At 41.3% G+C, this 12,507-nt stretch overlaps 2 protein-coding genes across 2 annotated transcripts in view; one reads left to right on the forward strand and one right to left on the reverse strand.

Moving 5' to 3' along the window:
- The window catches only part of UBE2R2 (ubiquitin conjugating enzyme E2 R2), a 115,052-nt gene that overhangs the window by 92,971 nt on the left and 9,574 nt on the right, over nt 1-12,507 (forward strand). Inside the window, exons 3-4 of the mRNA XM_037743624.1 lie at nt 669-768; nt 12,092-12,272. Of these exons, the coding sequence (XP_037599552.1) occupies nt 669-768; nt 12,092-12,272 (281 nt within the window). The remainder of the gene's footprint in view (nt 1-668; nt 769-12,091; nt 12,273-12,507) is intronic.
- Nucleotides 11,461-12,370, reverse strand: LOC108314184 (ADP-ribosylation factor-like protein 2-binding protein). The gene is given in 2 exon segments (XM_017542950.2): nt 11,461-11,723; nt 11,726-12,370. Coding segments are annotated over 2 exon segments (483 nt in total). The 5' UTR covers nt 12,159-12,370; the 3' UTR covers nt 11,461-11,673.

Consider the following 12,507-nt stretch of genomic DNA (forward strand, 5'->3'; position numbering starts at 1 on the left):
CCTGGGTTCAGGCAATTCTCCTGCCTCAGCCTCCTGAGTAGCTGGGATTACAGGCACGCGCCACCATGCCCAGCTCATTTTTTGTAGTTTTAGTAGAGACGGGGTTTCACCATGTTGACGAGGATGGTCTCGATCTGTTGACCTCGTGATCCACCCGCCTCGGCCTCCCAAAGTGCTGGGATTACAGGCTTGAGCCACCGCGCCCGGCCCTAATTTTGTATTTTTAGTAGAGACAGGATTTCTCCATGTTGGCCAGGCTGGTCTTGAACTCCTGACCACAGGTGATCCATCTACCCACCTTGGCCTCCCAAAGTGCTAGGATTATAAGCGTGAGCCACCGCACCTGGCCCCAGCCAATTTTTTATATCTGTTTGTTTTATCAGGATTGTGCTATAGGAATAGTAAGTCTTCTCAATAGAAAATATACCTTGGAGATTGGTCAAAATAAATATTAAATTTTTAAAATCCTTAATTCTTTATCTTTGATTTTGAACATAAAAAGCAGAAATATTTCCTCCTTTGATGAAAAACAGTTTCTTCTCATGAGATCTGATAGGTTAAGAAAAAGAAAAAAAAAAGTTTCTAGGAACAAAGAAAACTTTGAAACCAGTCTCTTTTTTTACATCACTTTTTGAATATTTACTGAATGTAATATTTGTGTCTCGTAGAATGGAGACGTATGCATTTCAATTCTTCATCCGCCTGTAGATGACCCACAGAGTGGAGAACTGCCTTCTGAAAGGTGGAATCCTACTCAGAATGTGAGGTAAGGTGTTACATAAGGAGGAATCTGGTTCTGGACTTAATATCCTTACTGTCTTTGCCCCTAGTAAAACAAAATTAACATGTAAAAAGTCATCTTTCTTATATTTAGTTGTTTTGTCTTCAGCTAGAGCTTTAAGAAATATGTATGCGTCATTTTGTAGAGCTGTATTTACTAAACTATAATGTATAAGATTCTCATTTCCCTGTGTTCACTTAGGAACTGATTTTGAAGCCTGAATCCCTACTCTTACCTTCTCCTAGTTCTACTCTGCTTTTTTATTAACATCTAACATTAGTATCATTCATTGGTTACAGTTAATAAACATGTTTTGTGTGCCGTGTCACTAAATAAAAAAATTTAAAAACTTTAAAAAAATGTTAATTATTAACTGAAGTCCATATTGTTTTCACATTTCCTTAGTTTTTACCTGTCATTGTTTTGCTCCAAAATCTTTCATATGTATAAATATATATGTATATATGTATATGTATACGTTTTAAAATTTTCTATAGAGATGAGGTCTTACTAAGTTGCCCAGCTGGTCTCAAATGCCTGCCCTCAAGCAGTTCTCCCCCTTTGGCCTCTCATAGCGCTCGGATTACAGGCATGAGCCACTGTGCCCAGCACATCACATCATCACATTATAATTTAATAGTCATGTCTCCACAGGCAACTCTCTCTCTCTCTCTCTCTCTCTCTCTCTCTCTCTCTCTCTCCCCCTCTCTCTCCCTCTCTCTCCCTCTCTCTCCCCTCTCCCCTCTTTCCCCTCTCTCCCCTCTCTCTTTCTCTTTCTCTCTCTCAGTTTTTGAAACAGTGTCTTGCTCTGTCACCCAGGCTGGTGTGCAGTGGTGCAATCACAGGTCACAGTAGCCTTGAGCTCCCGGACTGAAGTGAGCCTTATACCTCAGCCTCCCCAGTAGCTATGACTGTAGGTGTACACCATCATGCCTAGCTATTAAGCAACTCTTGAGTGTAAATTTTCTTGGTTTTGATGACCTTGACAATTTTGAGGGGTACTGATTAGATATTTTGTAAAGTGTTCCCCAGTTTAGATTTTTCTTATTTTTTTTTTTCATGATTAGTCTAGGGTTATAAGTTTGGGGAATAAAGATCAGAGAAGCAATGTGCCATTTTTATTATGTCCTATCAGTGTGGCTTATCCCTGTTGATGTTACTGGCTGAGATAATGTTTTTAGCTTTTCTGCACTGTAAAGTTGCTCTTTCCTGAGCTTTTCATTCTTTACTCCTTAGAAGGAAGTCATATGCATAGCCTACAACTAAGGAGAGGGGAGCTATACCTCCTTGAAGCCAGGATATCTATATAAATTATTTTTAATTCTTCTGCATAGATTGATCTATTCTTCTCCCTTTATTTGTTTATTCAGTCATTTGTTAAACATTTTTACTGATACCAAAACTATTTGATTAGTATCTCTAGGTTTATCAAAAGCTAAGAATTGGAAGCTTCCTGACTTGTAGAAGAAGCTCTTCAAGATATATTAAATGACTATTGATTATGTTTTTTGTTACTCATTCCTTTGGGTACCTTGTTCCATCCAATTTATTTAGAAAGAGTTGAGAAAATAGATATATTAAAGTTTTTAGCACAACTTACTAATATATTTTTTAAGACAGAAAAAAAAGTTACTTTCTTTTTAAATTCAAATAAATGTGTTGTTACACCTCACCTGCACAACCATCATCCCTTTAAATTTTTTTTTCTTATATTTCTTTTTTTTTTAAAGACATTATCTTGCTCTGTTGCCCAGGCTGGAATGCAGCGGTGCAGTGACAGCTCACTGAGGCTTCAACCTCCCGGGCTTGAGCAATCCTCCCACCTTAGTCTCTCGGGTAGCTGGGACCATATGCATGCATCACTGTGCCTGACCAGTATTTTTTTTTTTTTTTAATAGAGTGATGGGGTTTCTCCTTGTTCCCCAGGAGGTCTCAAACTACTGGACTCAGGCAATCCACTTGCCTCTGCCTTCCAAAATGCTCAGATTACAGGTGTGCCCCAACACACCTGGACTAATTTTTAAATTTTTTGTAAAGATGGGGTCTCACCATGTTGCTCAGGCTGATCTCAAACTCATGGGCTCAGGTGATCCTCCTGCCTCAGCCTCCCAAAGTGTTGGGATTACAGGTGCTCACACTATACCCAGACTCTGAATCTTTTATCTGTATGAGAATAATACCTGCCTCAGTAGGTTTTTGATAGAATTAAGTGAATAATGAATGTAAACCTACTAGAATGGTGTGTATTACCTGACTGGCTTGGGTTGCTGCTAATATTTTCAAGGGATTTTTCTGGTCTAATGTGAAGCAGTCATTTGCTGTCTATTATAAAAGAAATACATTTCTTAGTTCCCCATATTTATTTCATTTTTCTACAGGGAGACATAATTGCTAGATGCCTGTATCATAACCAGTTTAAGTAGTACAGAATTTATCTTGGGTGCTAAATACATGAAAATAACTAAGTAACTAAGATAAGTGTTTTGAGCTTTTTTTGCAGTACTATAGAATATGCTTTTTTGGATGGGAAAAGTATCGTATTAGCAAATTATATATACATGAATTATCTCAATAGACTTAATTTTAAATTAGTATTAACAATTCTGAGTTTTATGTTTTCTATTTTATTACTCAAGAGTATGTTTGAGGGTGCTGTGTCTTTAGAAGTAATTGTAGCACATTATTTTGACATTATAATTAGTGTGTGTAAAAGGTTTTTTAAAAGTATTTTAGATGATTTGTTGAAAAAAATTACACCCCAAAAAATCCTCAGTTGTCCTTTGATTATGATTCTGGTGCATGGGTTTTCAGGACCAGTAGTAACCCTAGAATAGAGGAAGTGGTAGCTAAGATACTGGTGATTCTTGGTTTTGAAGGTTGAATGTTGAATCAAATGCTTACACCCCGTCCCTCTTTGAGAAAAAAAGCTTCCCCTTTCCTCAGATACAAAGCCCCAAACAAGATTTTCCTCATTGCATTTTTTTGCTGCCTGCCTGGATAATGTATTGCCACCACCCACAGGAATTTAGGATTTTTATCCTTTACTTTTCTTGCATTTATACGCAAATGATGTCATTTGCCTTGTCTCAGAGAGCTTAAAATATTGGGAACATTTTTTTCTTTTAAAATAGGCCTACTTCTCGTTTAACCCAGTCTTTGGGAGACAGAGGATTCCTGTTATATGTTTATCTGTCCATCTGAAACTACCTTTGTTACTTTGGGTACCAGCATCATTTTTTTCTAACTATTGAGTCCCCAGGCCACCTGAGCCACAATTTAGGGACATTCCCCAAACTCAAAATCAAGCTTCCCCTGCTTTCATGCTGCTTTGTTTGGAAGCTTCACAACTACAATGAGTTATTTGGAGTTACACCTAAGATCTTCATACACAGCTCTACAAGGTATTTGCGTTGGAAATCGTTTACCTTTTTGGACTTTTTATCACTTAGCTCCATGTAATCATTGGGTAGTCCTTCAACATTTTGATCTTATTGGTGTTTTGAGGGGGCTGTGGGTTGTTTTGTACACTTTTTGAAACCTCATCTGTCTGGAATACCTGGTGGCGCTCAGAACTCGAGCAGAGGTCAGGAAAGCACTATCTAATGAGCAGATGTGGAATACATTTCCTTATCCCTTTTGTTTCTGTGTTCACTTTGTTTTGAGGCAAGGGGGTTTTAAAGTAAGTAGTAAACTGTTATATTTTCTGACAGGTCATTTATGGCACTGAAATATTAAGAGGGAAGATACAAGATGTAGTGAAAATTAGCAACTATTTTCGCCTTGTACCTCTCTGCTGCTGAATTATCTAGGGCCAGCAACTGTCTAAGGGTTCTGGGCTCTATATCCAGTTTATGGGTGGCTGTAGTAAGATGGCAGTGGAGATGATCCTGTTTTGGAGTCTTGTCTGCTGCATCTCAGACATCTGAAAGTGATTCCATATTCACGTTTGGTTTTCTTCTCCATAACCACCTGTACTCAAGACTATCGTTCAGCACGTCAGTGGACATATTTATAAAATAAAGTGGTACGTGGAGCACTTTCGTAATTTGAAGAAAAGTAAGGGATTCCAGTTACCTTCAAGAGCCTGAGTTAATCTTTATTATCAGAGCTGGTGTGTAGTGAGAGTTAGCCAACTTGGAAGAATTGCGCAGACAGATAATCAGCCAACTGGTGTTCACTAAAGACTCATCAGTAGCTTGCTACCTCTTGGGAAAGCCGGCATACTTCTTTTGAAAGAAAAGATTCACAGACCTCCTCCTCCCAGAGGCCCAGGATTAAATTGGTGGAGCTAGAAGTGGTGGGGAGGGTTTCTTCCTGAATTGGAAAGTTTTAAGGAGTAGGCATTTGTCAGCAAGAGTGGAGTTGGGAGGGTAGGGTACAGACGGGACCCTTGATGCTGCCACTTGTCTTTGATTAGGAGTTCACAGCACCATGCCTCTCCTGATGGAGGAAACAAAATGTACCTTAATTACATGCTCTGTCTAGAATGATGTGGGAGCTTTGGGGATAGGGTAGGGTGGGCGTGGGGGTATATACCCTTAGACTTTGCTGTAGAGTTCACAGGTGCTTTCTCTGAGACACCATCCCCAGAACTCCCTATCATATATGCTGTCAGCTCTGGAATAGTGAATAGTCTTGGTGTGGATTTGCTTTATGTTGAAAGAGGCATATATAATGTTTTCTTTTTCAATTGGAAAAATGCAATGTGAAACTAAGTTTATTAACCTAATCAATAGAGGCTGTTGTTTGATATGAAAGAGTTTGTCTCAGAAGTAGGGTAGAATATTTTTCTGTCTTGTCTTCTCTATAATCCATTGAAAGAACAGAGAGCCAGAGACATTGCCCCTAGCATTGGGTGCCAAAGTAGGCAGAGTCAGGCAAAGAGGTATAACCATGCTATTCCTAAAGCTCTTAATCCCAATTCTAGAACAATGTGGTTTTATTTATTTGCTTTCTTGGTTTTTGCTCATTGGGTCCCACTACCCTCAACCTGCCAATTTCATTCTCTGCAAATGATACATAATTTGCACATTTAAAAACTGTGGTTGTATTCCTACCTTGCATTCTCAGGGATACATCAGTCAGCAGCAGGTCCAGCACTGCACAGAATGAGCTGTCATATTTGTTGGTTGCCTTATCAGCCTAAAGAGAAACTTTCTAATAATGTAAACCCATTAAGCTACTATATTTTACCATCAGTTGCCCTGTTTTCCCTGTCATATAGGCTTCTTTGTTCTTTGTCTTGATGTCCTCTTTAAATCCCTCCCCCATACTTAAACACATAATGAGAACCGAGCCTTAACTCGGTTAGTTACTGGTCCATCCTTTGAAAGAGCGGAAATGAGAGATTTAAAGGACCCAGGACAACTAGAAAAGTCAAGGTAAAACCCAGAGTCAGTAAGGGTGGTAGTATGCAGGATTTATTTTTGGCTCCAGAGAACTGGGCTTCAAGTCACATATCAACTCTCATCAAATTACGCTGGGTCTATAAAACTCAATATCTAAGTCAATCTGCATGTGCGTGTGTGTGTGTGTGTGTGTGTGTGCACATATGTATATGCATGCTTGCCCATGATTATGGAGTGAAGTAAGCTTAGGGTTTGTTGTTTTTGTTTTTTTTTTTTGAGACGGAGTTTTGCTCTTGTTACCCAGGCTGGAGTGCAATGGTGCGATCTTGGCTCACCGCAACCTCTGCTTCCTGGGTTCAAACGATACTCCTGCCTAGCCTCCCAAGTAGCTGGGATTACAGGCATGTACCACCACACCTGGCTACTTTTGTATTTTTAGTAGAGACGGGGTTTCTCCATGTTGGTCAGGCTGGTCTCAAACTCCTTACCTCAGGTGATCCTCCCGCCTCAGCCTCCCAAAGTGCTAGGATTACAGGTGTAAGCCACCATGCCTGGCACAAGCTCAGGTTTTCTGGTTTTTAGGAATAAACCCTTTCTACTTCTCCCATGCTGCCTGGAGGGATATATTCATGGCAGGGGGGCAGGGACAGGGAGGGTGCCAGTCTTTAATCCTTCAAAATTCTGAACTTTTCTTGCTTGGTTTCCAGGCAGACCCTAGAGCCAGGTCTTATTTTTGATGCTAGGGCCATCATAAATAAACTACCCTGTTAAAGTTGTGCTTATGTTGACATAGCAGCTAACAGAGAAAGGGTTGTCTACATGTTGAAAATGGGCAAATGAGGCTGGGCACAGTGGCTCACACCTGTAATCCCAGTGCTTTGGGAGGCCGAGGTAGGCAGATAACCTAAGGTAAGGAGTTTAAGACCAGCATGGCCAACAAGGTGAAATTCCATCTCTACTAAAAATACAAAAAACAATTAGCCGGGTGTGGTGGCACTGCATCTGTAATCCCAGTACTTAGGGAGGCAGAGGTAGGCAGATCACCTGAGGTCAGGAGTTTGAGACCAGCATGGCCAACATGGTGAAACCTTGTCTCTACTAAAAATAATAATAATAATAAAAAAGGCCAGGCGTGGTGGCACTATGCCTGTAATCCCAGGCTACTTGAGAGGCTGAGGCAGGAAAATTGCTTGAACCCGGGAGGCAGAGGTTGTAATGAGCCTAGATCGTGCCATTGCACTCCAGCCTGGGTGACAAGAGCAAGATTCAGTCTCAAAGAAAAAAGAAAGAAAATGGGCAAATGGAATATGACCCATTAGGTCATACATGTTTAATCCTGATTTCCAGTTTCCCTTAAATACTTCTTCAGGCCAGGCACAGTGGCTCATGTCCTTAATCCCAGCAACTTGAGAGGCCAAGGCAGGTGGATTGCTTGAGCCCAGTTCAAAACAAGCCTGGGCAACATGATGAGATTCCATCTCTACCTCAAAAAATACAAAAATTAGCTGGGCATGATGGTGTGCACTTGTAGTCCCAGCTACTCAGGAGCCTGAGGTGCAAAGATCACTTGAGCCCAAGAGCAAGGCTTCAGTGCTCTGTGATTGTGCTACTGCACTCAAGCCTGGGTGACGGAGTGAGACCCAAGTTTGCTTTGTCTTTTAAACACATATGAGCTCTGCAGAACTTCACAACTTGATTTGCTGTTTGCTAGTCTATAATATATATTATATATGATGTGTTGGTCTTTATTTTCTTTGAGGGTTTTTATTGTTTACAAACTTTTTGAGGGAGTTTCGCTCTTGTTGCCCAGCCTGGAGTGCAATGGCACGATCTCAGCTTACTGCAACCTCTGCCTCCTGAGTTCAAGCAATTCTCCTGCCTCAGCCTTCTGAGTGGCTGGGATTACAGTCTCCCACCAACACGGCTTACTAATTTTTGTATTTTTAGTAGAGACGGGGTTTCACCATGTTGGTCAGGCTGGTCTTGTACCCCTGACCTTAGGTGATCCACCCACCTTGGCCTCTTGTGAGCCACCGTGCCTGGTCTACAAACTTATTTTTTATTCACAACAAGATAGCAAAATAACCTCTGAACAAAGCTACTGAAGCTGGCAACAGGATCTGAAATATGAACCTGAAGACTGTCAAGTGAGGTGCTTTTGCCTGCCCTTTTTTTCTGTGCTTCATTTCTCTGCTTAGTATTTTTCTGTTTTGGCCTAGACCCTCTATCCTGAAAAGACCTACCTTATTCCCTTGTTGGCATAAAGAGGGGCGGAAGGAGCACATTTATTCCTGGGAGCATCCCTAAATCCTGGAATGGTAGTGGTGGGAATTGTGCAATGAACCACAGACACTAGGAACTCCCTTGGCCCTCATTCTTATCCCAAATTCCCTCTAGGTCTATTCTTGTAATAAATGTTAAACATGTATTCTGCTGGATTGAGATAGATCAGATCTGTTCCTCCAAACCTGGAGTAGAGAAGGGTAGCAGACCTATATGTTCATGTTGGGGGGAAAGAAAAAAAAAAGCAAAGAGTAGTGCAGTTACTCTTTACAGGAACCAAGAGTCTGGGGATGAACCCTCCGGTTCTATTTTGCTAGTCCAAGAAACTTGTCCAATTGCCAAAAAATTGTCTAATTGTATAAATGCAACTCCATGTTACTGCTAAAAATTCAAGCTTCACATGAAACTGTGACTTACATGGACAAAAGTAGAATAATAATGAGTGTATGTCTATTGTTTCTTGATCTTTTTCCCTTCATTCATGATGTGCCGGAAACATCCCTTGAGAGGGCTCTATTGACCCCATCATTGGGGTACATTAATTTGATAGTTTCATTATTAGGTCTTTCTTACACTCTCTCTCATTTCACCCGTTGTTAAACCTTTCCATCTTCTTGTTTCTCCTGAGAAAATGCAATAAATGAATAAGGATTATAAACGCTTAATAAAACTAACAAAAAATTGAGCTATTTTTTTTTTTTTTTGAGATGGAGTTTCACTCGAGATTATAGGCGTGAGCCATCGTGCCCAGCCATAACATCCTGGATTTTTAACTTAAGAGGACTTGGAATTAGAAGTTCTCATTTTGTTAGATATGGATGATTAAACATTTAAAAATTTTGTTTCCCAATATACACACTATCTTAATAAACAAAGATGCAAGAAAATCAAATTGGTGAAACTACTTGTGGGAAACTTTTTCTTAATTCAGGTAATAGGATTCATCTAGATCTGTGTTGTCCAATATGGTACCCTCTAACTACATGTGGCGTTTTACATTCGGGAGGCTGAGGCAGGAGAATCACTTGAACCTGGGAGGTGGAGGTTGCAGTGAGCCGTGATCGTGCCACCATACTCCAGCCTGGTGACAGAGTGAGACTGTGCCTCAAAAAAACTAAATAGTATCCTGGCACAGTGGCATACACTTGGAGTCCCAGCTACTTGAGAGGCTGAGGCAGAAGGAGTTTGAGGCTGTAGTGTGCTGATCATGCCTATAAATAGCCTCTGTATTCCAGCCTGGGCAACATAGCGAGACCCTGTCTTAAAATAAATAAATAAATAAATAAATAAATATTAAAACTCACTTCTTCAGTTGTGCAGGCTACATTTCAAAAGTGCTCAGTAGCTGCATGTGGTTAGTGGTTACTTTATTGAACAGCATAGTCGTTGAACAGCATCAACATAATCATCATCATAGAAAGTTGTTAGTGCACAGTACTGAGCTAGACAATTAAAGCTATTTTTCCAGCCAGCCATGGTGATTCACACCTGTAATCCCAGCACTTTGGGAGGCTGAGGCCAGTGGATCACTTGAGGTCAGGAGTTCAAGACCAGCCTGGCCAAGGCTGGAGGCTAAGGCAGGAGAACCACTTGAACACTTGAACCCAGTGAGCCAAGATTGCTCCATTGTACTCCAGCCTGGGTGACAGAGCAAAACTCTGTCACAAAAAAAAAAAAAAAAAGCTGTTTTTCCAGCCAAGAGCAGTGGCTCATACCTAAAATCTCAGTACTTTAGGAGTCCAAGGCAGGAATATTGCTTGAGCCCTGGAGTTGAGACCAGCTGTTTATACTATACTTCGTCCTTATCCTGTTTATCTTCCTAATACATTTTACGTGTTTCTTCTGGAGAAACCTTTAGGCAATTTTCTGCCCACATTTTTATTGCACTTCTAAGATGTTGTCCCTCCATTTTCTTTTTTTTTTTTCTCTTGCATAACACCTCAAATTTTACTCATGGTTCAAAAGTATTTAATAAGTGACAGATCAGTACAGAAAAACACAGAGCTCGTAGCTTTTCCTTTAAAACCAGAATGGCCAAGTGAAAAGTCAGTACAGATTCTTATTTTTACTATTAAAAAAAAGTCAAAGGGACACACTGGGAATTGGACTACTATGTTTTTTTCTTCCTAGAGATGACATACATGTTTTCTGATAAGTAATCTAACACACACTGCACTACACCAAAGCAGACAAACAGCCAGTAAAGCTGTATTCTACCTGCTACTCATGCTGGGCTGGGCAGTGGAACACCATCTTGGTAGGAGAGATTTTGACAGGAAAAAACTGCAGTCCCTACCTAAGCCAGAGAACCTAACAAACTGGTTTATACAGAAGGATTTTCAGCAAACATGCAAGCACACTAACATGCTATAAGAACCTGTTTTTGTCTATTTCTGGCACACAGCATATATTCATCGGTGCCCAGTAACATAGGAACGAACACTAATGTAGAAAGCATTTTTGCCTTCACAGCACTAACACCCAAAAAGCTCACAGCATATTAATACCTTGATCTTTTACGTGGATAATCATGGAAGTTCCAAGATCACATCCACTAGGTTAGCCTGAGTATTCATCTATAAAAAAATTTTTTTTTCCAAAAATAATGCTTAAAAGAGACTTCTAGAAACAGTGGGGACTAAATCAGAACCAGAAGACAGTGACACTAGGACTGGAAATGTTAGGACTAAGGGTGACTTTTCGAGTGGAGTCTTTTATGCAGAGGACGTCTCTTTCTGTTGGTTCCTACAGCTGAGACAAGCTGTGATCACAGGAGATTCCGAAATCTCAAGATGAGCTAGAGTAACACCCTAGATAAACATCAGGAACCCCACTGAGGCTGAAGTGCTAAAACCATGACCCATGTGAAAAAGGGGTGCAAGTGCACAAAAAGATTCATGCTGAGCCTGCTGGGACAGGGGGTTAATCCACACTCACACACCAGCATGTGTGCTGGGGGAAGGGCCCCCCCAGGTGGAGTGCCTGACATGGGCTCACTCCAAAAGCGTCTGACTCAGAAGCTCCTGAGAGAGGTGTCTACTTGAGAAGGAGAGGAATACTATGGTTAATGAATACAAGGTGTTTCAGGAGAAACAGGTCCAGGAGGGATTAGGTCATTTTGGTTTTGATCTATCAATACTTAACATACACGAAGAGTTACATAACAGAATCAGTCTTTTTAAGATGTATTCTGTCATCATGAGCTGAGCCTATTGGGCCAGTGACATCAGAATGATCCCATTCATTGGCTGGAGGTAGGACCTAGTGCCGCAGGTTGTTCGGGGAAGCTGGCACAGATGATGATTTGCACATGTCACCACTAAGCCACTGCTTAAATCCAGTCCTTGGCCTTCTTTTTCTGCTTTGTAGTCCAAAAACATTTCCTTAAAAGCCAGAAAATCTGTAAAGGTGAGCAGCCTGTTGAATATGTCACCAGCCACTTCATCTTTATGATGCTGTAATGTGGTGAAGGCTGCCATGCTGAATCCAGGAATCTGCTCCAGCAGCTGTTCTTCCATATATTTTTCTACCAGAGAAATGTATTCATTAAAAATAGGTGTGTAGGTGAGTTTATTCTCCTCTGTATCTTCAAACTCCAGGTAGTACTTGTCCATGAAATTTCTCTGTAATAACTGGAACTCGTCATCCATGATAATGTCCTCTAAATATCCAACCACAGCATCAAATTCTGCATCAGAGGCGGAGGAGAAAGACAGTGCAAAGCTCTCTTCTTCTAAGGCGTCCATCGCCGCCGCCCCGCGTAGGATCCTACCCCACCCGAGGCCCACCCACACGCAGAACGCGGCGGCTGGCCGGGTTAAGGCCCCGCAGCCAAGGCCGGTCACTCACTGCCCAGTCGGGTCAGCGCCTGCGCTCCAGGCCCAGCCCTGGGTACCCGGCTGCGGCCACACACCAGCCCGGCCTCTAGGCCCCGCCGGTCACGCTGCACTCGCCGACGACGCCCTGTCCATCCATTTTCTACTGTTGGCAGTGATGAGTTTCTTTTCTTTCTTTCTTTCTTTTCTTTCTTTCCTTCCTTCCTTCCTTCCTTCCTTCCTTCCTTCCTTCCTTCCTTCCTTCCTTCCTTCCTTCCTT

Source organism: Cebus imitator, unplaced genomic scaffold (assembly GCF_001604975.1).
Source record: "Cebus imitator isolate Cc_AM_T3 unplaced genomic scaffold, Cebus_imitator-1.0 Scaffold149, whole genome shotgun sequence".
Classification (NCBI taxonomy): domain Eukaryota; kingdom Metazoa; phylum Chordata; class Mammalia; order Primates; family Cebidae; genus Cebus; species Cebus imitator.